The sequence below is a fragment of the Tinamus guttatus genome, unplaced genomic scaffold (assembly GCF_059628265.1).
Source record: "Tinamus guttatus ecotype Peru unplaced genomic scaffold, ASM5962826v1 Tinamus_guttatus_pri_ptg000227l, whole genome shotgun sequence".
NCBI lineage: Eukaryota > Metazoa > Chordata > Aves > Tinamiformes > Tinamidae > Tinamus > Tinamus guttatus.
Window position 1 is genome coordinate 2,290,318 of NW_028288761.1, and position 26,463 is coordinate 2,316,780.

The 26,463-nt window shown below is 44.9% G+C and overlaps 1 protein-coding gene across 3 annotated transcripts in view; it reads left to right on the forward strand.

Moving 5' to 3' along the window:
* The window catches only part of IL1RAP (interleukin 1 receptor accessory protein), a 46,978-nt gene extending 22,992 nt beyond the window's left edge, over positions 1–23,986 (forward strand). For 2 of the 3 annotated variants that reach the window (XM_088525529.1, XM_088525530.1), the window contains exons 3-11: positions 2,227–2,512; positions 3,286–3,478; positions 5,024–5,189; positions 6,124–6,195; positions 7,281–7,410; positions 8,871–9,019; positions 12,573–12,722; positions 13,697–13,840; positions 23,280–23,986. In XM_088525529.1, coding sequence (XP_088381655.1) covers positions 2,227–2,512; positions 3,286–3,478; positions 5,024–5,189; positions 6,124–6,195; positions 7,281–7,410; positions 8,871–9,019; positions 12,573–12,722; positions 13,697–13,840; positions 23,280–23,986 — 1,997 coding nt within the window. Of the gene's footprint in view, positions 1–2,226; positions 2,513–3,285; positions 3,479–5,023; positions 5,190–6,123; positions 6,196–7,280; positions 7,411–8,870; positions 9,020–12,572; positions 12,723–13,696; positions 13,841–17,360; positions 17,878–23,279 lie in introns of those variants that run through there. The other variant, XM_088525532.1, reaches the window with a different exon arrangement.
* Positions 23,987–26,463: the final 2,477 nt, after the last annotated feature.

Consider the following 26,463-nt stretch of genomic DNA (forward strand, 5'->3'; position numbering starts at 1 on the left):
CTTGCATGTTCTTTCCTCATGATCTGTCATGCCCTCTTGAATATTAGTATTGGGACCGAGATATATCGATACGTAAGTGTGTGTGTGTATATATATACATATACATATATATATATATATATATATTTTCTCCCCAGTGGGAGTTGGGGATCCATTGCGATTCAGTGCGAAGTCCCATGACCTTTCTTAAGCTATCTCCAACTTACACTGATATCCAAACATTTGGATACTGGTGCTAGTAGCAAATAGAGAGAATAGACTTCCATGATCAGTGGTGGAGCTGCTCTTGCTTGGCATGGCCATGTGTGGCAGTTGGGGCTAAGGTTGGAGCGTGCAGCACCCCAGGGCAGGGCACACCTAAACCTGTCCTGACAGCACAAGCCGGGGGTTGACCGGTCAGTGTGACAGCGATTCTGAAGTTGGGAGAATTAGTCAACTCTGAGACAAGATCTCCATGTACCTCTCTTACCATACTGAATAACAATTAACAGCTGCTTCTCCCTCCCCCAACCAAGAAAGCAAGGCCTATCCAACCTTATTTTAATTTTTTTTTTCCCTGAACCATCTGAAAACGATGTATTTATTTTCAATTACTGATTCAGGTAGAAGCGGTAAGTAGTTTTACAATGCTGATTTATGAGCTGTTAACAAAATGCAAAGAGCTGTTTATGATTGCAAAATTCATTGATCTTTACTCCAAGAATTTCAGTGCAAAAATTTGATGTAATTTCTAATACAGTTTTCTCACTCTCCAATGCTGCCATTTGAAGTAACAAGGACAATTTGCCTTTATGCAGCCCAAGAGGACACAGCAAAGTCAGGTGCAAGGAAGAAAACCCCAGTATCCTGATATACAGACCTAAAAGACTCCTGAGACCTCGCTCCTTTCAGAAAGGAAAGGCTTTCTTTATAAAAACAAATGACCTCGCACAAAAAGCAGTCAGAACTTTATCGTGCAATTAGTGGGCAGTCCCTGGCAGACTCATTTGTCTTGTTTGCCACTCTCTGGAAACTTGTCTCTGCCAGTATTAAGCAGCATGCATACTGGTTCCAGTTGGCCTTGCCCATGGCAGTGATTAGTGGTTATGCACCTTCTTGTGGTATGAGGCTTTCAGTAGCGGTTTTGATCACTCAGAATGTGCCTCTGGGCTGGCTGTGATAGCAAGGAAGTTAGCTGATGCTGTGAACCTTTGAAATATATCTGTGCTTCTAAGATGAAGAGTTAGCTGCACTCTCCAGCAATTTGTTTTTTGTCTCCTATTAGAGAATACCTGGATGCCTTAGCTTCATTGCCTCTTCCTATCCCACCTCACTCTTTCTCTAGAAGCAGGAGTCCATCATGTGGGTGTTTGGCATACCACAGGAGGAGCAGCTCAGTTTGCATTTATGTTTATATATAAAACAGCCAGAAAACATTTCTATTCTTATTGGCCCAGATTCCTCCTCAATGTGACTAAACATTGCTGAGCCACATGAGTTAGTATTGCTGCCTTTAAGCACTGTGAGCCCCGACTTCTCGAAGGTTTGTAAGCCTGTCTCTTTGCTTTTATAAATTAAGTGTGAATTTGGGGCCAAGCTACATCCCAGTGTCTATTTAAGGAAGATAAAATGCCAGGAATCCTGCTTTGGGCCTATGAAGTCAGTTCAGAAGTACTGGGCTCAAAGAACATATTGTACTCCGTTTTTCTTTCTGTCCACGTTCTTCTAATATCCGCAAACCAGAGAGGCAACGTGATCTCTGGTGTTCCTGTGATACACTGAGACACCTCCCTGGGCACAGCTGTAAGCAGCACGGGGGCTGCACCCCTTTTCTCTTTGACTTTGACCCTGAGACATCAGGCTGCCCTAGATAATCCCTCCCAGCAGCCACGAGAGCTGCGCTGCGGAGCTGGTGTCGTGCCATGCCATGCCTTGGTGGCACACTAAGACGGGAAGTGCAAGGTTGTCCATCCACATCATTATGCATCTCAACGGCACTGGAGTGCGAGATGCTTGCAGGTTAGCTGGCGTGCTGGCACCATGCTTCACTTGCATCTGGTCCCATACCCAGAAGAAAAACCAATGTTCTTGCACTGCTTTGTAACATTCAGGATCGCTTCCTTGAAGCACTAGATTACTGCCTCTTATTTCAGTGGGGACAGGACCATGGGCTGTGGGGAACGTGGGCAGAATTGGTTTTCCTCCTGCAGATTTGCAAGCTAAGTCACCTGTTCTTCCTGGTTGCAGAACGCTGTGATGACTGGGGTGTGGACACCATGAAACAGATCCAGATTTACGATGGGGAACCTGCTAAGATCAAATGCCCTCTCTTTGAGACCTTCCTGAAGTACAACTACAGCACAGCCCATTCTGCTGGTTTAACCCTGATCTGGTACCGGATTGGGCAGGACCGGGATCTGGAAGAGCCCATTAACTTCCGTCTCCCAGACAATCGCATCAGTAAGGAGAAAGACACCCTTTGGTTCTGGCCTGCCCTTCTCAATGACACTGGGAATTATACATGCATGCTCAGGTAGGTCGTGTGATACAGCTTCTGCACCAGACTTCAGGACAATCGAAGGGCTTTCATGGATATTTATGGATAATTATGCTGTTAGTTTCAAATATTTCTGTAGTGAGAAGACCATAAGCATTAATATGTGAAAAAAAAAAAGTTACAATTTTAAGAATGTTCAGAATTGAGCCAATTTACATTGTAATAAAGCTCGAAGCCTTGAAAAAGTAATGAACATGCTCTCCTTGCTAACTGCAAGTGTCCATGAAAATATTATTGCTGAGCCCATGGCAAAATCCACAGGCACTCACCATTAAGAAGCGATCTGTACGTCTAGAGTAGAAAATAACTTCAGATACAGGGGTAATGTTTTGCCTGCATGCAAATTTGGTGAAGATTCATGAGATTCAGACTTCTAGGAAATTAAAAGTGTCTCTAAATTTTGTATAAAATGAACGTAGCCTCTGCTATGCATTGAGCACAAGAGCACTTTCTGATCCCTTTCTCACAATGTCTCTTCTTCATCATGTCTTTGACCCTATTATCTGCTTTATACCAGGGGAGTGGATGCTGCTTGTTAGTCGTATTTATAGGATTTTCTGAGGTATTGTGTAGCCACCTCCAATGATGTTTTCTTTCCCATATGCCAATTAGTCAACAGAGGCTGTATATAGCTAGCGCATCAGAGGTATGATGTTCCTCAATGCTGTTTTTTTTTTTTTTTATTTCATTCCAAAAATACCTAAGCAAACTATTCTTATTTAATCAGCCATATCCTCCTCTGTCCTCAGAAATACAACCTATTGCAGCAAAGTTGCATTTCCCTTGGAAGTGGTTGCAAAAGACCAACACTCCTGTGTCAGTCATTCAATAAAACCAACTGAGGAGATGTTCTACCTGGAGCATGCTTATGAGAAGATTATATGTCCAGATGTTGATGGGTTTTATCCTGCTAGTGTAACGCCAACTGTCAAATGGTACAGGGTAAGAAGGACATTATTCAGTGCTTGGCATGAAAATTGTGGAGCTATGTTTCAGTGTCTTAATAGAGATAAAACTCTTCAAATTAGCAAAGCTAGAATAAAGAATTTCATTTCATTGAATTCAATTCTTAAGAAATTTGTATAAAATTGAGAGCTAACATGGAAAGGTTGTAATCTCTGGCAGGAATTTACGAACCTCAATTTAGTTCCTAGACGTATCTATGACTTGCTGTGTGGGCAAGTCATTGGCCCCATAAAGCAAGCTGTGACTCACTTCCCCTCTTCAGTAAAAAGCCCTCCTCATGTGCTAGTGAAAGTAGCCTGCTCTACCTAAGATCCCATGAGGTCAAATGATGACGTTGTACGTGCAAGGCCTGTTCAAGGCCAGTTCGACGCAATTCAATGGACCTCATTTCTGAACATGTGGACAGTCCTTCCCAACCGCTCTGAAAACGACACTGTTTTCAGCTATCTGCAGGCAAGCATACAAAATTATTGCTCATTTTATTAAATCTTGTCCTCAGTGCCATTCTCTGGGTGGATGCCTTTAATCCAGGGAGAATAAGAAATTCTCAGATAAAGTGCAGCCAGAGGGTTATGGGACTGAATTCTCTAACTGCTTGCGAAACACTTTAAGATTTCTAGATAAGAAGGTGCTCTATGAGGGAATTTAATAATAAAGTTGGCAATCAATATATCTGCTGTAACAAAAAAAAAAAAAAAAAAAAATCCAACTCCCAAGTTCCTCAGGAAAAAAGTACATTTGTAGCCAAGAGCAGTTTCACTCCAGTGATTGTAATGCCTTAGTTATACCAACCCTTGAAATTCACATTTCAATTAGCTGAATGAAACAAAAAGCCCCATGCAAATAATTTTTGCAGGCAGCACGCCATTGCTTGCCTAATAAAAAACATAAAAAATGTTGTATGACCTCTGTGTTAAATTGATCCATTAGGATATATCTGACTTGGAAATGTACCATTCAGAAATAATCTCTTAGGAAATGTGTATATCTTTGGGTTTTATGACTATCAAGATGTGATCTGCATAGTCCCTTCCTGAAAAGGAATCTCTAGCTTGGTGCTTGGCAGAAGTTTCCTGCCTCATCAGACAGGAAGAGAAGAGATATTAACGTTTCTGTACTATAGATTCTCTTTTGTCAGTTGCTCATTTTGGGGCCTTTTTTTACAGCCATATCAATGAGGGTACCTTGATTAGCTGCAAATGAGTTAGAGAAGCTGACATCAGCTGAGGACATGTTCACCTTTTACTTTTTCACTTCCTTTTGCTGAGGTGTTCTCCTTTCTTGCAAATCTACCTCTAGACCATAGCTCTGTCTTTTATAAAATTGTCCAGGTATAAGGTAGGATAAAACTGGAACAGATGACCCTTACAACATATTCAGGATTTGTGGCATTTACTTCTGATTGTGATGTAGGCTAGACTTATCTAATTCATAGTTTTTTTTAAAAAAGCTTTGTAGCAGCATTAAATCAATATCAAGTTTGAGTCCCAAAACTCAAGGGTTTTTTCTGCGTTACCCTAGAACTGCAAGTTGATTAATGACTTCTATGAACGATATCCCCAAAAATTCCAGCTTGTTATCGGCGTTGTTCGCAGTGTGTACGAAGGGAATTACACCTGCATTGTGACGTTCAGGGACCACGGAAGAACTTACAATCTCACTAGAACCATAAAGATGAAGGTTGTGGGTAAGAATGGCTCTTTTTAAAAGTGGAAATTTTGAATGAATAACAGTAGAAGTGGTGAAAACAATTAGAAAAGCCTGTCACAGGATCCATTTATGAATGTGTTCAGCCTGCATTACCCGATTCACCTATCCTTGATATGTTTTTGCTTGTTTGCATGTCGCACTGGAGGGGTCCTACCGACTACCTTGCCAAATGCCCTGAAAAGCACAGCAGGTGGTCAAGCTCAGACTGGTGACATGCAGCCCATGACATGGTCAGGGCTACCCTCTGCTGGCATGTGAATGCATAACCGTGGCATTATTAATATTTCTCTCCAGTGCCTTTTGCTTGTCATAAATTGCAGATTTGTCCCATTATAGCCAACTTGCCTTCCAACTCGAAGGCTCATGTGCTGAAGCTGGGGCTGATGCTTAGCCGGGCAGGACTGCACGCTGCAGTTACCCAGCCCAGCGCTCAGAGAGGTCTGTGCCAGTGATAAAGGCTCAGTCTAGCTGGCAGTGAAATGTAGAGGGAGCTGAGAAAGCTGGTGAACAGTAGTCACATGTTGAGTCCTGTGGTGACTGCTGCTTTCAGAGGAGAATTAAATATTCCTGGCAGGAAAACACATTTCTTTTTATTGTTTCTCCTAAAAAATGAAGTACAAGCTCTGTTATAGATTTTTTGTCTCCTGGAAAATGAGTGACATGGGAGTGCTTGGATGTGGGAGGGGTCGAAACCTTTCATCTACATGTACTTAAGCTTTGGATGAGCTTCTGATTCTGCATCTGACGCTGAATTTGGGAACTGGGACTCTCTGGATGAATCTCTGCAGCAGGGATGTATTACATGTTAGATCAGAGCATGAGCGGTGGGCGGTATCGTGAGCAAGGCTGTAAGAATACCAGAGTCTCATGAAGTCTGCATCTCCCATGGGGGACTCTTGCTCTCTCCACAGGCTCTCCCAACAAGGCTTTGCCACCACAGTTCATCTCTCCAAATGAGAAAGTTGTCTATGAGCTGGACCCAGGTAAATGGCAGCCTGTCTGCAGGATTGGGGTAGACAAGCACAGAGGGGTTCCCCTTCCTCTGCTCCCTCAATGCTTTCCCTGCCTGGGGTGCCAGTTCTCAATGACAGAGTAGGAGAGAACAGCTTTAAAAGTTTATTTGAATACACAGATTTTCTTTTTTTCTGAGGTATTCAGACATGGAGATACAGGAGTCTCTCAGGCTGGAGCAGCTGCAGAAGCAAACAAACTGTCATCTGCTCAGAGAGATCCCTGTAGGACTTTGTCTTAGCCTTGTCACTGCCTATTTGATTCAACCGTCACTCATTTGGCCTTTCAGTGGTTTCACCCTTCTTGCCACATTTTGCTCATCTCTCCTCCTTGCTTCTTTTAGCTGGTTACTTCCTAATTAATGGCAGGCCTCCTCTTGCTGACCTCATAGTGTTGTGTAATAGTGTGTTCACCCCTTCCCCCATGCCATCTGTTAAGATGGATAGCTCCTTGGAGCAGTTCCCTAAACTTGTCCCATTACAAGCTGATCTCAGTTGATTGCTGTAATAAATATGGTGCCAATGATGATGATTAACACCAATCTTCACTTTGCTTTCTGACTCAAAAGGTCAGAGTTCTCCCACAGCCCAGCTGTGAGACAAAGTCACTTAGGATCTGGTTTGCAAAGATTTAGGCCCCTAAGCCTTGTCTTGTTGCAAAGTGAAGTACCTGAACAAGTGTTCTCGCAACAAAATACTTCTGTGGAATGGACCTTGTTCTCTACAATAACTGCCTGCTGTGCAGTGGGGAATCATTAACACTGTCCTGCTTTCCAAGGAAGTGGTAGGCATGAGCCATCTTCTATGGGTGAACCATTCATTGCAATCAAGGAATTCCTAAATTAATTAGGAAAGCAGGATATTCTCCTGTCTATTGGTCTGCCACAAATTAGTGGGCCTGGGTGTTCAGCTGTTATCAGATGTTTGAAGGTGTATGCTGGCCTTGTTCCCTCCTGGGAGGAGGCAGAACTCAGGCTGACAGGGTCACCAGAAAGCACGTGATTCAGGATGGTGCTGCTCCTGCCGTGCTATCCACCTCACTGTTCTCTTTTTCCCAGGAGATGAGCTTGTACTGTCCTGTGAAGTCTTCTTTACCTTCTTGAAGGACTCCCGGACTGAGGTCTGGTGGACCATAGATGGGAAAAACACAGATGACATCATGGACCCCAAGATAAAAGTCACACAAAGGTAACACTTAGGAGACCTTCATTTGTATCTCACTTTCTCTTTGGATCCTGCAGAGGGGTCCTGGGTACAGATCTGCAACAGTACTGTGCCTCTGCTAGAGCTTCTTAGTCCCTGACCATGTATAGTAGATGGGTTATGGCATAGAGAACCACGAGACAGCTCACTTCCGAATGGCAGTTCAGAGAGTGCTCCAGCAGATGTGTGTTCATGTGGCTATCCCAACCCCAAGGGAAGTGCTTAGATGAGGGATTCCAGATAAAAGAAGATCAAATCTTTGGAGGCCTCCTAGCATCCCTCTACTCTTGCTCTTTCACCATAAATACTGAGACCAAATACCCCACTTGTCTCATTTTGCTGAAAGCCAGATTGTTGGGGCCTTAGTAAGAATATATAGGAAAGTGGAGTTTGTGGGGAACTGGACCGACGCCTAGCAACCGAACACCTGGAGGAGAACCAATCAGCTGGGAGCCTGTAGCCAATGAGTGCTGCTCCTCAGCGCATGCCCACCTGCACCGGTATAAAGCCTTGCTACAGACAACAGCAGGGTGGAGTTGACCTCACTTTGTGTGGAGGTGTTTGCTTGCTCTGGCTTGTGGGGAGGGCCCTGGCACTTGGCGCGAGAGTGACCCTCGACACCAGATGATAAGGGTTAGAAGCTCTGGGGAGGAGGCCCGTGGGTACTTTTAGTGGTGCCTAGTCTTACAGAAGGATTCAAAGGGACTTTGTCCAGGAGTTTGCACTGTCACTCATTCAGGTCCTGATAGGGTGACAACAGCTGGAAGTATCAAATACTTAGCTGCTCAGATTTGCAAATCTACTGTGAGATTTCACTTCTAAAACACACAGTTTTGTTTGCAGGAATGTTCAAAAATAGCACAAATGAAGCAAATGTTTTAAAAGCCAGAGACTAAGGAAAAAAATCTAGTATTATATATAGTAGTTATTAGGAAGAGGAGAGGTTCAATTACATGAAGAACCCAAATGAGGTTCAGAATCCTATTTGCTGGGTACTGAACAGCATGTCTTAGGCAGCTGCTACTACAGTAAATTTGCAAATCTATGTAGAAAAATAAGAGGCAGAAGAAAGTATTATTATCCCCAATTTGCAGATAAGTTCAAGCATAAAGTGACTCATCCAGGATTGCACAAAAAGTCTGTGAAGGACTCTGAATCCAGAGTTCATAAAATCTGTTGCTTTGCAGGCAAGAAATTCTTTGTCTCTAAAATACAATGCGACACATCTGCAATGATAGAAGTATGAATGGTAAAATAACGTAAGCAAAATCAGATAAAGGGACAGTCACAGCTGAAATTTCCCATCTTAAAATGTGAAATATATACCAATTCTTAAGTTCAGGCCTTTTTAAAAGAAGGGCTAAGGCTCCATCACAGAAACACTATTCATCACTAAGAACTCACTGCAATTTCATGTGTGTAATTTTCTAGCTTTTCTCTTCCAGTGAAATTGTTGGAAGTTTTGAAGACAAAACTATCATAAAGACTATAACAGTTCCAAAAGCCACACCAGAGGACTTGAAGCGCAATTACACTTGCTATGCCAGAAATGCCAGAGGGGAAAACCACAGCCAGGCCATAGTGCATATGAAAGGTAAAACATTTGTAGAGCTTGGGTGTAAAATATGGCACACTCGGAAAGGACTGATAGTCCTAAGAAACAAAAGGGGAACAAATAATTCCATCAGATGCTTTTCCCCAACACACACTATTCTGTGCATACTGACATACTGCTTTATTACTGCTGCCCAGATTGCATTTCTTTTCGCAAAGGATGCGTACCAGATGCATCCTACTGTGGCCAAAGACTTGGAGAGAAATATGGAGGCAGCACTGTGGGTTTTTTTTTTTTTTTTTTTCCATCCCATCCATTACCATGACAGAAACGGACCCAAGGGCATGTGCTGTTTATACAAGAAGTGATTTCAGATTACTTTATTTCCCTCTGAAAAGAGAAAGAGCAAGGAAAGTGTTATGAACTCCTTTCTCCAGCGGGTGTTGTGGTTTTCCAGATAAGCAGATACAGAGAAGCGAACCTGCATATAGCCCTGAGATGGGAGTCGACCATGTGAGCCTGGAGACAGCATGGTACGGCTGGAGGGGAGCACGGGCTGGTCCCCACCGCAGGATGCTGGTGGTTCCCCTGGGATTGCGTTGCTCCATGGCTGCTCTGGGTGTGGGTGAACACAGGGGGTTGCTGGGGTCCTTAGCAGGCCTGGCTGGCTCTCTCTTGCATAGCTGGGATTCTCGCTGCCTCGCAGCCCAAAGCCAACACGGTGCTGCATGAGAGTTTTGTAAGATCCAGGAACTCCTAGTTGGCTACCCATCCTCTACAGAATGTGGATTCAAGCCAATAAATTTAGGCTGTAGTTTATCCTCATCCAGCAATACTTGATGGTCCTGCATTGCTACAGTGCAGCAATTGTAGGGCCTCTCTGGGTGATGCTCTCCCACCTAGAACTGGGAGTTTCCTGCTCTCCTTTGCCCCCATGTTCACTCCCAATTTCAGTGTGTGCTTCACAGGGGAACGTGCATGTATCTCCTGCAGCAGCCTAACCCTGGGCTCAGTTCTTTCTGTGGTGCTCTGACATCACTCTGCAGCTTGGACAAAATGGGTCATGTGTCTGTTAAATGCATAGAAAAATGCGAGGAGGTTTTAGCCCTGTCCTGTTTCACCAGTGCAGAACAGAGCAGCTCTCCTCATCCCGGGCACTAGCAATTGAAATGCAAACCCCCACCACAACCAGAAAAGCACGGATGAGCTGGACCTGTGTATCAAGGCACTTTGAATTGTGGGCTGGCTTCCCCTGCCGCCTGGCAGAGGTCAATATTCCAGAGTTCCTTGTGCCAGGGTTAGATTTTATCAAATTTTAAATACTACCTAGGCCTGGAAAACTCATTCAGACTGAGTATGGAGTTGTTTTAACTAAAGTTGTTCATCTCCTGTTACCACTTGCATTTGCAGCCCAGACCGAACTATCTTTTACTTGTTGCAAGACCCCTGAGGTTGGACTTTACTGGAGAGGAGTGTTTTGGTTTTTTTGTTTGTTTGTTTTTTGGGTTTTTTTTTAAGGCATTAGACGTTGTTGAATTAGTGTTTGTTCCTGGAAAGTTGCCAGAAACTTTCCCTAAATAGGATCTCTCCATACTGGAGATACCCATAGCTCTTTCCAAGCTTGGATTTACCAAGAGGTCTGCAGACAGTGTGTGCAGACAGTGTGTGGAACAAGCAACCTGTTGGGCTTGAACTTTTCAGTGTGAGGTCCAAGAGCTCCTCTAGAAGGCAGACTGAACGCTTTGGGATTGCCTAGCGAGCAGGACAGTCTGAGTGCAATGCCCAGGAGTTTTACTTCTTGCTCTGATAATGCCCCTTTCTAGACATAGGCATCTCAGCCAATTGGCACAGACTAATCCAGTAAAGATCTTTTTAGATCAATTCGAAGTGTGGTTTTGTTTGTTTGTTTTTTGTTTTAGATAGGTTTCTTTCATCAGATGTGCTTGTTTTTTTCCTGTTCACAAAACACATCTAACAAGAATAAGAACTGAGCCTTAGCATAGGAATGTGAGATTTCCTAAAGTGGATATTTCTGACTCTTTATCAAGTTCTTGTAGATCTTTGAGACCTGCTTGCTGCAACTTAAACTTTCCCATAAGAGATGCTGCCCTTCCATGTATATCTCATGCCGAACATGTTCTACCTCAAATTCTGCCCTATTAACATGGCAGGGCTTACAGAGATCTTTACTGGGAGAGCTCTTTCTCTTCTTTCCTATAGTCTGTTACCACTGTGCTTGCTGGAAGGATAAGGTTATGAAACTTCACTAAGGTCAGTGCATCCTCAGTACTTCTCGTCTTTTCTTTTTGGTCCCACTCATTTGAGATAAACCTTTCTGGGTCATTAGGAAGGAACAATAGGCGAAGCACACAATTTAAATGGTTGGAACCATCTACCAGCATCTTCATCCTACATACTTAATTCTTCTGGGATGATAATGTCTGCACATGTAGCAGCAAGGAATCTAAAGCTTTAACATTCTTTCTCTATTCAGCAGTACCTAAATGCTGATTCCAATGGACAGATCGTTAGTATCCACTCACTTCTCATCCTCCTGCTTGCTCTGGCTGCAGTTGAGGCAGTTGAGCAGGTTCCCTTTGAACAAGCCTGGTTACTTACAAACCTTCCTTTCTGCTCCATTCCACAGCAAATCGCAAGAACTGGCCCAGGCCACTGTTGGCAGAAGAATCTTAAGCTTAAACTCGAGGCAGATCATCCTATCATGCACAGGAATATCAAGCATGCCAGAACCTAATCCCCCACTTGCCTTGCAGTTTTTAGAAAATAACTGTACAAGTTGGCTGCAAAAATATGTTTTTCTCCACTCCTTTCTTCGTATTAGTTTCTATATCTTTCCTGGTGCTGCTGTTTATCACCTGATGAAACTTGTTGCAAACTTGTTTCTTTTTCATGGTTTGGTTTCCAATAAAACTTCTTTTTTTTTTTTTTTTTTGTAAATTGGTGATATTTTCATTTACTGCTTTTCTCTTATCATGCAGTTTAGTGCTCATGTCATCTGCCACCTGAATCACCATAAAAAAGGAGTTACCCAGAGATACAGTTATATACATAATTTAGAGTTGCTTCCTGTCCTTAATATGAAGAAACAGCAATGCCATGCCAAACCTTGTATGGAGGGGAAGTCTGTTGTGGTTTGGTATGCACAGGTTGCCCTATTTGTTTGCCAGCATTTCAGCTTTTCTGAAATAGACACTGATTCTTCTTTCCCAACAGAAAAAAAAAATCAGGTCATAGCTAGTTGTATTCTTGTTATCAGTCTGGGGCAAGCCACAAGAATTGTGTATGTTTGATGGGAAGGGAAGATTGTGGCAATGACTTTTATTTTGCTGAAGGTGATCTTTGGCTTTTTGCTGTGGTGTTGCTCTAGGAGGTGGCATGTGCTCCTGGGAAGGCCATGAGCTGGTGTGTCCTAACAGAATGGCCTTGGCTTGGCCTTGTTCCTCTGAAGGATCAGCTTAGCTCTTGGCTGTTATTCCCAGTGTTCCCCTTTGCTCCTTGGCTGCACGTGATACACACTTGTTCCTACTTACCTAAAGGCCGTGTAAAGCAGGATCCTTCTTTTCAAACTCAGTTGTGCCACCAAAGTACACCGTGGAGCTGGCCTGTGGACTGGGAGCAACCATCCTGCTCGTTGTGGTGCTGATAGTCATCTATCACGTTTACTGGCTTGAAATGGTTCTCTTCTATCGGGCCCATTTTGGGACAGATGAAACCATTCTAGGTAAGGATTTAAAGATGCTATGTTAATTTTATCCTGTTACTACCCAGACCCTTCATTTGTATGTAGTAATTTTCATATAAGCTCATTTAAACTTTCTTCACAATGCAATAACGTTTTGACCTTACATGTTTATACCTGCAGTTTTCTGGGTCAGTTTAGAGCAAGAGGAGTCAGACTCGGGACTGAGGGAAGGAGAGAGATAAGTCCTTCATATTGTTGGTAGGGGGTGAGATGTTGACATGTCAGGCTCCTAGGACACTGCTTCACTGAAGACTAGCTATTTAGTGTGATCTAAACAGTCAGAGATAAGTTGCCCAGTCTCTCTGGTCACCCTGTGTAAGGATTAAAGAAGCATGTCTGATTTCAGATTAAAGAAAGCATCTGAAAGGGGGAGGTAATTAAGTATCCAAAACACGGGATCTGATTCTGCGATTCTGTGTGATCTGGAAATTGCCCTTCTAGTCTTCGTTTTGACACCGCCTTCTGGGAATACATTGATCTCTTGAGTTATGGGCTGAGATTTCTCCCTCTGTAGGGCGAGGAGGATCTTAATTTCTTGCTTCACATCCTGTTGTGTGAAGCTGCTGGGAGAGTGCTAAGGCTCTCAGAGGATGTAGTCAGGGTGCAAATCTCTGTTCGGTGGGAATGCTCATGGGGTTTGGCAGCAGCAAGAGCAAGCAATGTCAGGGATGTAAAAGTGCAAGGGGAACTCTGGTCAGAATGAGGTGGTCATGTTGCTGCAGTCTTCTGCTTCAGCTGCGCGGTAGTGTCTGGGTATCTGGACATTCTGGCTGGGTAAGGGACATGACTGCCCTCTTCTAACTATGGAGATCAGTGTGCTTGATGGAGATCAGTCCTGAGGGCTCAAAGTGCACATTCATATTTGTTTTCCCCTTTGAAGCAAGTGAAAGACTCAACCAGTATCACAAGTGTCTTTTCTGCTCTTTGTGTTTCTCTGTAATCCCCATGCTCAGATGGGAAGGAGTACGATGTATATGTGTCCTATGCACGAAATGCAGAAGAGGAGGAGTTTGTGCTGCTGACGCTGCGGGGAGTCTTGGAGAATGAGTTTGGGTACAAGCTTTGTATCTTCGACAGAGACAGCCTCCCCGGGGGAAGTGAGTATTTCACAGGGTGTTGTGCTGCATGCTCATCCTCTCTTCATTATTGTCTTTGTAGTACTGATAATTAATAGGAGCTGGCCTCTCCAGCTTAACTTTATCCTTTATTTTCCCCATCTCTGTTAATCATCTTTTGTTGATATCTTCTAATATTTTTGCTTCCTATTACAATGTAGCAGATGCCCCAGATCACCTGAAAGGCTGATGTGGTAAAGAGGTAGAGATTATTCATCTCCATTGCTCTTTCCAAGAGTGATGTATGGGGAGTGATGGATCTGTCAACACAAGGCCCATTGACTTTTGACATACCTCTGAACTGCCTTAAGAAATGGGCATAAAATCAAGGTTAGAAAGACAGACAGGGGGAGAGTACAATACTAGAGTGGACTGGTAGGTTTCAGACAATATTATTGAGTGACCATAAACACCAGAAGTTTCTGCTCAGGGAGGATCAAGAGCACCCTGCCAGTGAAAAGATAATGTATCCTCCCAGAAGGCCTTCCACCTGCCCTCATTAATTAGAGAGTCTATGTCTAACATAGTAAACAGTTGGTGGAAATGATTGAGAATTGCAGGTAGTGGGACTTGTTCTTTCACTAAGATGTAGATATCCTTATTGCTGTTTCAAGATGAATCATATGCTGAGGTTCTGGTCAAAAAGCTCCCTACAAGGATGAAGGGAATTACCAAGAAAGGAAGTTGGTGAAACTTTCCACATACAATCACAGAGGTCCAGAATAAGGACACAAATCTACCCAACACTCAATTTCCAGTGTCTGGGGTCCAAGATGGCTAAAGGGTCCCTGACCAAACTAAGAGATCAAAACCGTTGTCAGTGCACACAGTCTGCTTTGAAATCATGGACCTCACTGATGTCAGAAATTACGCAGATGAAGTTAGTGTGGGATTAGCTCACTTGCTTTGGGATGGGACAGGAGGGACTGCTGGAGTCCCAGTCCAGCCTGAGTTGTGTGGGAGGAAGCAGAATCAATCTGGGATCCTTTTATGCTTCTATCCTAGTTCAGAGTACAGCACATCAAGGTTTAAGGGCAGGTAAATACAAGTGCCCCAGGGTGGGGAGAGAACTGTAATCCTAACACTGTTAGTTCTAAAGAAAGCCCAGATCACTGACAGGTCACCTTCCAGGCAGGTTTGCAAGTGCTAAACGTTCAGGTCATTTAATTTGAGAAGCTAATCAGTAAAGCAAATTTCCCCTCTCTGTGCTTTCAAGACCGTAGGCCACAAGTGTATTCATTAGTAGTGTGAGAGAAGTTTACTTAGTAAGGCTTGTTATCCTGTTGCAATTATTGGCTGTTGGCCGGCTAGCTGTACTGCCTGCAGCCACGCTGCCTTCAGAATTTGCCCACCAGATTGTGGTCTCTGCCCATCTCTCCTTGGCTGCTGAAATTTCAGAAGATCTCAACTGATGGCAGCAGGGATGCAGGCAGACAGCTGTCTCTCCTCCCACTCAACCCTGATCCAATTTTCTGCCAAGTGAGAGAGAGGAAAAAATAAAAGTCAGAGCTAAAAGATTAAAATCATCCAAGCTGTACTGTGGTGAACAGCAGCCTGTGTGGCCAAAGAACCTCTGGGTCAGCCTGCCATTTGTTCTGGTCATGGATATGAGTGAAAGAACAGCTAGTACATTGGTCATGGCTATATGCTCTCATCTGCCCCACTATTCTGCTGTGTGCATGGTCAAGGATACACATGGCTGCATGTTGAGCTGTGCTTGCCATAAGAAAATGCCTTGCTGAGAGCTCCATTCTTGTGCTTGGTCCAGAGAAGTGTCTCCTCAGGTTCTCTTTGACTTGTTCCAGCTGCTGTCTGTGGAACAGCAATACTGGCATCATGATGTCCCAATGCAGAGCTCCTGAGGGGAGTTGGGGAGTTGCAGCTTTACTGCAAAAGCTCTTCTGAATTGATGCTGTCCACTGCCTGTTTTCAAAAGGGTTGCAAGCTCATGAACAAGGCTGAAGGGGTAGATGTGTCCTACACTTCCCTCCTGCACAGACATGGAGCTGTTGAAGGGAGAGACACACTGCTACCAGGCAGCCCAGCTGCAGAGCTGGACTTTCCAGAACCACCCCTGGCTTAGAGTTCAAAACCGCCCCAGCTAGCTCCTATAGACAGGCCTGTTCTCACAGGTTGTTCCTTGGGACATACATCTCCCTCCTGTTCCATTCTGCCACTTCTTTCCATCCTTCCCTCCTTCTCCCCAGCTCAGCTCTCTGCCCAGAGACCCCGTCCCGCCCTGGAGAGTGTTCCCATCTCTACACACAGCAGTATTCACTGGTTGCCTTATTCTGGTGAAATTCAAAGGCCAAGCCTTCCTGAGCACTGAGAGGGTCACTTCTAACTGCAATGCCATATGCAACATTATTGTGGCTCCCCCACAGCTTCTTAGCTAGGTTTTGACTAATCTCCTTCTTGGGGTAGCATGCCAGGCCAGGAAATAGCTTTTGGCAGCTGGTGTCTTGCCTCTGGTGTGTGCATCTGTGTCATAGGTAGAGAATTATGTTGTCCTTGATGAAGAAGCAGTGGGAGATGGATTATCTTGCTAGTGTGCTGACAGGAACTAATCAAATGTGCTTGACAGCTAAATGAAGTTATGTATTAGTGTTATTTTATTCTCCATTGTATTTTTTGACCAGTCAAGAACGTTCCATTGTCAATGAAGCGTGGGAGATCCTGCAACAGGGAGCAACCACAAGGATTCACAGTTGCAAAGAAACTTCACATTAATTACGGAAAGGTGGCTAAGGACAATGTACCTGCAGATGTTAGAAAATCAGAGAGGATCCACAGTTACCATGACATGTCTCCAGCTCTAAGGGTGTCATTTTTGGACACTTCATTAAAAATCCTCTGAGCAGTTGCACTTGTCATGTCTAGAAAGACACAAATCTGCCTTCATCAAAGATGGTAATAGGAACAGCTGGAAGAAAAACAGTAGTTAACATGGCAGGATTTCCAGAATAAATTAACCTGTAAGGACACTTAGGGAGGGCATAGATTGTTCTTGTGCGTGTTTGCTGTTGGGAAACCAAAGCAAGAGAGGTGAAAGGATCACCTGCAGGCTTTCTGGACACCAAAGGAGGTTTAAAGCAGAGGCTTCCTGTCACCTATTTGAACAGCCTTTTTTTTTTTTTTTTTTTTTTCTTCCCCACTTGAGGCTATGTGTTGTCGAACTGCTCCTGGCATCAAAGGGTGTCATTGCCACATAGTTCAGCGCTTTTTACATGTAGCTATCTCAGGCTATGCCCACATATTATGGGGAGACAGGCAGACAGAGGCTGGGAGCAGCAGGCATCGTTGTCTGGGGGGGGTGGTACCAGCTGCAGGATAGCAGACCCTACCTCGAATCACTTGCAGTGTTGGGAAGCAGCAGCATAGTCTCTGGAGAGGGCTCCAAAGGGATTTTATTGTCCCCTCTAAGAGGTACCTGGAATCACCTTAGCAGCTCAGCAGCCTGTTCTCGGCCATCACTAACCACCTTGATGTTTTTTTCTCCCAGTTGTCACAGATGAAACCCTGAGCTTCATCCAGAAAAGCCGCCACCTGCTTGTTGTCCTGAGCCCCAACTACGTCTTGCAGGGGACACAGGCCTTGCTGGAGCTCAAGGCTGGTCTAGAGAATATGGCCTCCAAGGGCAGCATCAAAGTCATTCTAGTGCAGTACAAAGCCATCAAGAAGAGCAAGGTGAAGGAGCTGAAGCAGGCCAAGGCAGCCTTGACTGTCATTAAATGGAAAGGCGAGAAATCCAAGTTTCCAAAGGGCAGGTTTTGGAAACAGCTGCAGGTGGAAATGCTGGTAAAAAAAATTAGCCGGAATTCAAGCTTTGATGGGCAAGAGCCTTCATATTTCTCCCTAAGAAATGTTAGACACTATCAGAAAAAAAAGAACTCTACAAGTTAGGCTGGGGAGTGGGAAGAAACTCAGGGTTTGCCATGAAGGACCTTGTCCCAAGCATTTCAGAGGACAGTCGTGCCTCCTTGCAGCTTTCCTACTGCCCTGACCAAAGATGCACACGCCTCCTTTCTGCACGTGCTAACACTTTTAATCAGCCTCAGCAGCCCCAGGCTCAAGGTCTGAAGTTGCACTGTGTTAGGTGGGGTGCAGCCAGTCTGAGGCGATGACATAGCAGGAAGGGCCAATATTCCCAACTCCGATTTCTGTTGCCCCTCCTTCAATTCCCAGGCAGGGCTCTCTTCCCCTCCTAAGCAGCTACACTCCTTCCTGTTTGTTGACCCTGCCATGGAGGCTGGGGTACAGTTTGAACAGTGTATCTGGTGTGGTGCCTTTTGCATGTGTCCCCATCTCCTAGTCCCGTGGGACTGCAGACTTCTGCTTCCATGAGGACATGCACTACACACCTCTACATTCTTGAGGCTCTTTGTTATCTCTCCCCATACTCAGGGGATGCAGGTGCATTCAGGTAGTTTGCAAGCGTAAAATGACTGTTACAGAAGCAAACATTTTGTATTTTGAAAGCTCTGCTACATATTGTTTGAATTATAATTTCTACTAATAAGTGGTAGTCTCTGGGACTCAGCAGTCCTCTGAGTGTCGCAGATCCTTCAGGGCTATAGTGCCCTTAGTCCTGGGAAATCTCTTGTTAGCATAGGTCATGGAGCATTTGTGAGAGGTGCTTATTTGAAGAATAAACTCAGGGACTTCACAAGCACTGTAAGGAACCCTAACTTACTACTGAACACCCCTGCTCTATCTGTGCTGCTGCAGTGGGAAAGCATCGTGGAAAGCGCTGCCAAGGACACAGCACAACACTAGGTCTCTGCCCAGCTTCCCAGGGGACCCCTGGGTAAACTTACCTGAACTTTCCTTGCCTTATTAAAAACTATTAGGGCTCCAGATGGACAGTAACCCTTGGATAATACTGCCTGGGTATGGCGAGCATCACTGTTTTTGTAATTCAGGGCTCAGGTTTTTACAGAGCAAACCTCTGTCCCTCTTGTTGCAGAACAGAAAGTCTATCTCAGCTTCTGCAGCCTTTCACAAAAGCCACAGACTACCAGTCCTGGCTTAAATGGGAGGCAGCGGCACAGGAAAGGGCCCGTGTGTTAATGCATCTGCCCTTCAGACGAAGGGGGAGCGTCGCTCCCCTTGTAGGGCAGACCAAAGCACAGCAGCCTTTGGCTGGTGCTGCTGATCACAATGTTTTCACATAATACTACAAGCTCTGGGGGTGCCTCGATATTCTGTAGCTACTTTCCCACATAATTGTGGAATCCAGTGTTAGGCCCGCACTAAGCGTGCGTTTGGTTTTTGTAGATAATGATCACTCTCGAATGAGCTCTGACTCATGCTCTCACTCTGCTGGTGTCCAGTGGGTGAGGTGTAGCCATCCCTAATGGCAGTAAAAAAGCACTACAGGTCGCAGTACATGCACGCAAGGTCTGGGGGGGATCCAGCAAGCAGCCCAGCTTCAAAGGTGTGGGGCTGATTCCTGGTGTCAGCAACACGCTGCTTGCCCTTGGCATCTTAAGGTTACTAATAGTATTCCAGGGGAGCTGGGGGCCCCAGCCACTGGGCCAGGGATTTTAAAAACATGGAACAAATACAGCGTTCTTTCTCACCTTCATCTTCCTCCCCACTCCTAATAACCTTTGTTTTAAGCAGGTGAAAAAATGCAGTCAGCTTCACAGAAGGCAGTGAGGCTTCTCATCTGCTCTGAGGTGCTTAAAAGTTTTGCTGTTGTTGAGCCTTCCTGCTGAGGCTGTCTGCAGAAAGGCAGATCAGATTCCTGTACTCCATGAAGCTTCATTTGTATGAGACAGCACACAAAAATATGCTAAGCTTTGTCAAGCCATTGGGACTGCATCATTTTGCCCAGCTTCATCTTTTTGTTCATGTTTTCAGCATCTCTGTAAGCAGCTGCCAGATCTGCAGGCAGAAGGAAGGCCCTGAGGCCAGAGCAGAACTGTGTTAGATTCCGATTTGATTTTTAAAAAATTGTTTCAGAAATATGCATAAATTCAATTAACATCGCAGACCTTACCACATCTCACTTTTGGCTGAGGCACTAAGAAAGTTTCTGCTAATATTTTGCTAGATCCTATTATTTAGGAAATTAAAGCTTCCTCATTTACTTTGCTATTCTTATTCTAAAAGTTTACCAAATAAATAATGGGTCTAGTCTTTTTGTAGCATAAAGTGCAGTGGCCTTTGGTGCCATTGCAACCCCAGAAGAGGGTTACTGAGAGATGCAAATCAAAAGCTGAGCAGAGCACCCATAAGGCAAAAGGTGAGATAGTCCAAAATGGGCATGAGGTCCAAAGGGAGCAGTGTGGAAGGACTGGACTGGAGCTCGACCACTTGTTTGGGTGGAAGCTGCCAGACCAGGGGCACATCCCAGTATCAGCTGCAGTGCAGCTCTGCAGAGCTCCTTGACTAAACCTTCCATCGCCTCCTCTGCCACAGGTGGTTTCCAGTGGAGGATCCCACCACAGTGTCTGTCCAATTCAGTTGATTCCGTTGAGTCTCTGTGCTGTAACCTAACATTTATCAATATGCAGCTCATACAAAGTTCTTCATTGTTATTTCATGGGGAAACAGCTTTGCACAAATTGGAATGGATATTTTCCCCCTGTGCTGTTGGATGTTTTACAGCTGTTCCAGAGTTTTCCCTTCCTTTTTTTTTTTCCTGTGTGTTTTTACCTTTGTGTTATATGGTCTGTGAAGCATCAGTGTTGTTTTATTTTGCTTTTCAATAAAACATTTTCACTTTTGCATTTCAGTCCCTGGGCATTTCTCATGAGTATCATTTTCCTCCGCATTACATCTGTGAAAGGGTGTTACAGAAAGATGACTGTGTAGGCCATGCATCAAGATCATTTGGGGGCACCTCCTTAAAGGTGGGATTTTCCTGGCTGCATAGACCCCAGCCCAAGCCTTAGACACTGTCCCTGCTGCCTGGGCCACAAAGGCAGAAATGCAGAGACATTCAGCAGCCACATGTCACCTGCAGTTGTGTGTGCACACACAGAAAGTCTGACCCAGGGAGCACTCACTCTGCAATCACAGGACAGGAAAATGGGAAGGAAACACAATTCCTTTGCTTGAGAGACCAAGCAACGAGCCAGAATTTTGGACAGAGCTTGGAAATCTACCATTTTTTTAGGGAAGGGCAGATATCCAAGGGTATCTGAATTCCAGCTCTGTTGGTACCCAGGCCCCAGCAACATTAATCCTGCCTGATTCATCCTACTCTTGGTCTCAGTGGCAGGAACCACCCTGTCTGCACACTGTGAAATGGCCGCCTGAGTCTTTTTGTGAGGTGGAATTACAAGATAATGTGGACATCTGATTGCAAATCTGAGTTGTCCTGGCTAGACAAGTCTAAAGCATATCCCATTCCTAGAAATGAAATGTACTTCTTATATTTTCCATGCTGAAAAAACTTTTGAGTCTCTAAAAATGTAGCAAACTCAAAATCTGATAAAAGAAAACCATCATTGTCATCTCAGTCTACAACATTTCATTTCAACAGTTTTGGAATCATTCACATTAATTTAATCTATTCTTTTGAGTAGGAGGGTGAAATAGGTGACCTCCCAAGGGTTGTTCCTGCCTACGTTTTTCTATGATTCTGTGATTTCAGTCATCACAGAAGATGATGAAAAAAGAAAAGTCTTTCAAAACAGCAAAGGAACTTTTCCTTTTACAAACTGCTAAAGCCCAACTGATTTCAGAATAGATGTCAATCAGTTATAGAAGGGTTTGTATGAGGTCTGGACTCAGTAAATTGTGTGATTGCTGATAATTCTTTGTGCCTTTGAAACAGGGTGGTTAGAACATTTCAGAGCTTTAAGTGATGTTTTTGATAGAATTGACTTTATCATTTACTTTTGATTTCAATTAATCAGTGTTTTCCTCTGGGTGTGGGGAAAAATCCCTAAAAAGCTGCATACAACAGTTTAATTTCCAGTATTATATTATTCAATCAAACAGTGCCTTACTTTCTAACTGTCCGTTAGGATATTATTGTTCAGTTACTTTTTATCACAGGTCCTTGGTCCTCAAGTAATCTAGTGACAATTTTACAGCTGGCCATAAGTCTTTGAAAAAAATATTTCTTTGTGTGGTTTTAAAATAAGATGCATTCAGGTGCAACACAGTGCACTTTCCGCTGTGAGAAAAGGAAACAGAAACAGTCAATTGCTGCAATAATAAAGGGCACTGCATGGAAGGAACAGTATTTTTATTACATAAAACACCACTGTTCCATGGGCAGAGGGTGAGGAGAGTTTCCAAAATGGGGCATCAGATAAGGCTTACAGATTTTTTTTGTGGTGATCAGCCCTTGCTGGTGTCAGGATACCAACAAGGACAACATGCCAGGGCAGAAGCCCTCTGAATCACTGCTCCGTTCTGCTTGCAGTTTGAGAGAGCTCTGCTCTTCCTTCCCACTGCTCTCACTGCACTGAAGGGCCCCAACCCCTCATAGCAAATAAGATAAATAAAAGTGGGGCTGAAATTGCGTGAGAGCTGGAAGCTGCTGCAGTACCTCCACTTCCCATTCCACAGTCTCTCTGTGGTTTTCACAATGCAAAAGGAGACGGAAACAACAATTAGCTCTTTTCCCCCAGGAATATTCTCTACCAGACATATCCTACAAGAGGGTTTTCTCACTGAGTCTGCAAGAGCTCCCACTGCAGCATTTCCTATCGTGGTGAACGCTACCTTGTCCTCAGGTCCCCCTGTACCAGGCACCAGCACTCAGCAAGTGGGCAGATTCTGCATTTTCTTTACGTTTTCACAACCATTCTGTGAATCAGTTTAATTTGCTAAGTGCCACAGCTCTATTAATTCCCATCCTTAGCACTGTTCACTCATTAGCCATAACACCTTCAAGATGCTTACTGCATCGCAAACCATAGATATATAAGTCCAAGGACATCCTTCAGGTTTTCTGCTTTTCAGTGCTCATAATAAAAGAGATGCTGTCCTTGCCTGGCACCATTCCGGCTGAGCATCTTGCTGTGCTTTACAAACTGTAATTAGCCATAAAAAATGCTTTGAAGGACAGTATTTTCACCCCACATCACAGCTAGGGGAACTGATGGAGAAGTTTAAGACTGACGTTTCCAGACTCCTAAGTTTGGATGTTTCCATTTCTGGATTAGCAGCATGAGAAGGAGGGAGGGGGATTTTAGCCTTGCTGGTGCGAGCTGAGGCCCAATGATGTGACTGCTTCGCTTTGCTCTCCTGATGCAGAGGGCTGCCAGAGCTGCAGCAGGTGGTTCTTGAACCCCTCCTTAGGAAACTCCTGCATTTCTCCTGGGCTTCCACCAACTGTCCTTCTTCTGTGGGAAGGGCTATCTGTGCAGGTGTGCCATGAAACAGCTTTTCCTGGCTTTTCTTTTCCTCTTCCTTCCCTCTGTGCACCCCAATCCCTATGCCCTTGTACCCATAGATACCACTGAAGCCGTTTTTGACTTCATTCAGAGGAGCCGTAGGATGATTGTGGTCCTCAGTCCTGATTACTTGACTGAGAAGAGCATCAGCCTGCTGGAGTTCAAGCTAGGCATCATGTGCCAGAACGCCATCGCCACCAAGCTCATCGTGGTGGAGTACAGGCCACTGCAGCGCTCCCACCCCAGCATCCTGCAGCTGAAGGAGTCGGTCTCCTTCGTCACGTGGAAGGGGGAGAAGTCCAAGCGCGCCGGCTCGCAGTTCTGGAAGGCGCTGCGCCTGGCCCTGCCGCTGCGGAGCCTCAGCGCCGGCTCGGGCTGGAACGAGAGCTGCTCCTCCCAGTCAGACATCAGCCTCGACCCCGTCCAGCGGCGCCGCAGCCGCTTGAAAGGGCAGCCCCAGGCGCAGGCCGCCGTAGCGGGAGCGCCCTCCACACCTGGGTCGAGAGCCAAGCACCGGGCCAAGCGCTTCCTGGCCTGCCGGTGCTGTGTGAACTATTGCCACGGCGAGGGCAGACTGCAGCACAAACACGGGGCTGCGGCCGAGGCCCGGTGGGAGACTCATCTCTGCAAGCCGGGCTCAGGCCGGCCCGAGGTGCGGGGCATTCCGGACAGGAGCCGGCCGGAGCCCCCACCAGCGCAAGTGCCTGCTCTCGCCCTCTGCCACTACAGTGATTTATCGAACAACAACGACTTCTACGTCCTCTAGCCAGGCCCGTGGGCTGCAGCCCGCCCTGGAAAGCGCTACGGGAGTGAAGCCCGCAAGAGAAACGCGCTGGCGCCTCCGCCAAGACGTTTTGATGCTATCACAGGTATCACAGGCTGACTTGTGTCTTTCTGTGTCATGTCACTCATCTTCAGGCCCACAGAAGCCTCCAGAAGGACCTCAGCAATAGCAGGGAGCACCTCACTGCACCGAGGACACGGAATAACAAACCAAGCGGTGCCTGGGAGCTCCTGGGCCATGCGTGCCACTGGGTCCTCCTCCTTAATTTAAATTGCAAAGTGGAGCTGAAAGCACACACGGATCTCTCTGGTATTTCTTTCTACCAGCTACCGTGGTGTTTGCCACCAGCTTGTTGCTGGGATCAGGTGCGGGAGGACCAGTGGCTCTGGAGTTGGGAGGGAGAAGCCATGCACCTTGCAGCAACGTCTGCAGCAGTGTGAGGCCCGCGGACACGTGCTCTGCATTTTGTAATGGTGAAACTTTGTTGATGAGTTCAGTGGGAGTCTGTGCAAGGGCAGGATGGTGCCGTGCAGGACGGAGTTTTATCCACTGTGGTTTAAAATAAATGGTCAAAACTTTTGAAACAACTCCTTTCTCTCTAAATAAAAATGAGTTCTTTACCCTGCTATTGTTATAAGTGACATGTGCAGTCTTGGAAGCTGGTAAATGTTGGTGCCAGAAGTCTTGCTCACCAAACAGCACTTGGGAAGGTGATTTGCCCAATCTGACCATGGTACCTTTGTGTTTCCAAGGACTTTCAGAGCACTCCCGGGCTTGACCAACTACGCTAGGATGAACTTGCTGTGTTAATTGTGTGGCTTTTCACACATAAAGAAAAACACTATGAATCTAGGGAAATACGATCTAAAAAATCTCCAAGTAGCCAATGAGCTTAGGGATACAAGCAAGGCCTAAATTACTCATAAAAAAACCCTCAGGTACTGACGCTGAAGAGTGCTAAGTTAACAGCACTTCATTAAATAACCCAAAGAGCCTTTGACCAGCCTCCCTCGGTGGCTATTTCACTCATCACTTGAGCTTGCTGTTGGCAGTGTTTCCCACTGCTCATCCAGAATAAAAGTTCACTTGCCCTCTTGCGTTTTGTATTAAAGGTTTTCTCCTCCCCCTGAGGAAATGTGCTATTCTTGGGAGTTAGCTGCCCACCTTCAGCTGACGTTCAGACATGCCATAGTGGATAACACACTAAATTTGTTTTGTTTCCCTGAGAAAAAAAAAAAAAAACTCTCCCTAGCCATTCTAATCAATCTGGTTGCTGCCTCCTAAGTTTATAAATTCTTATTTTTTCCTGCTTGAGCAACATGGATGGATCCCTCAGAATACAGGGCTTGTGCTTCCTAGGACAGATCCTTATTTCATGCCCTAGTGCATTGCTGGAGTTGTGCGGAAGGAAAGGGCATGTCTTGCCCATTTTAATAGTGCTGAAGCACGGTTGTAATTCACACATCACTTTCCTTCTTCCTTCAGCAGCCCCTCCTCTGCAATATAGCTTTCCTTCAGAAATCAAAAGCAGCTGATGACTTTCTTGTTATAAATCTCTGGGAGCTAAATCCTAACAGCATTGCTGCATCAGACTGTGAAAATAGAGAAACTGAAAAACCCAGAGCTGAGTCAATCTAAATAAAATAAAGGAAAATAAACAAAAAAACCTACCAGATCATAAAAATTAGAAATTCAGATTCTAGAAGCCTCTTCAGGTGTGGGTTTCTCTGTTATGTCAGGCAGACACGCTTAAAATGACTCAAACAAGTTTCTTCATCAGTGGTCATTCTGAGTGATAAAATAGGAGGAGGGGGGAATGAAATAGTTGGAAAGCGAGGTGATAAACTGCAGAATGCTTTATAAGAAGTAATCAAACAAGCATTAAATGGTTAAATATTTCCAAATACAACTGGATGCGTTGCTTTAATCTGGTAGAACTGAAAACAAAAGCTGAGAAATACAAATAATTAATTTGCAATCAAACATCCTCCTGAGCCAGTATGTTATTTGCTGGCATGTTTGTTATTTGCTGTGCTTATTTGACCATGTTGTCCACACAGTCAACTACAACAGTCTGAAAATACAGGTGACAAGGTAACATCAGATGGAGCTGGTAATAGATGTACAAAATGGCCAGTTCCAATCTGTTGGGACAAGGTGTCTCTCTTCAAGAAATAACAAATGCAGACCAGTAAAGGCCATTATTACTCCTATAGTTCAACAGAGCTAATGCACTTTTTTGACCTTCGGGAATGACACAGGGCTTTGGTTGTGCTCATAATGAGTATGGGGAGAAGGCAGATTCCTGCATGTGCACTGCTGTGGGCCTTTGCTCCCAGCGGCCAAGCTCCCAGAGCCTGAAGGCCTGCTGTGCTAAAGGAGGTGCCTCTGCAGGGACACAGATACTAAATCGTAGAGCCAATTTCAGTCATATTACTCTCTCATCTCAAGCACGTTGG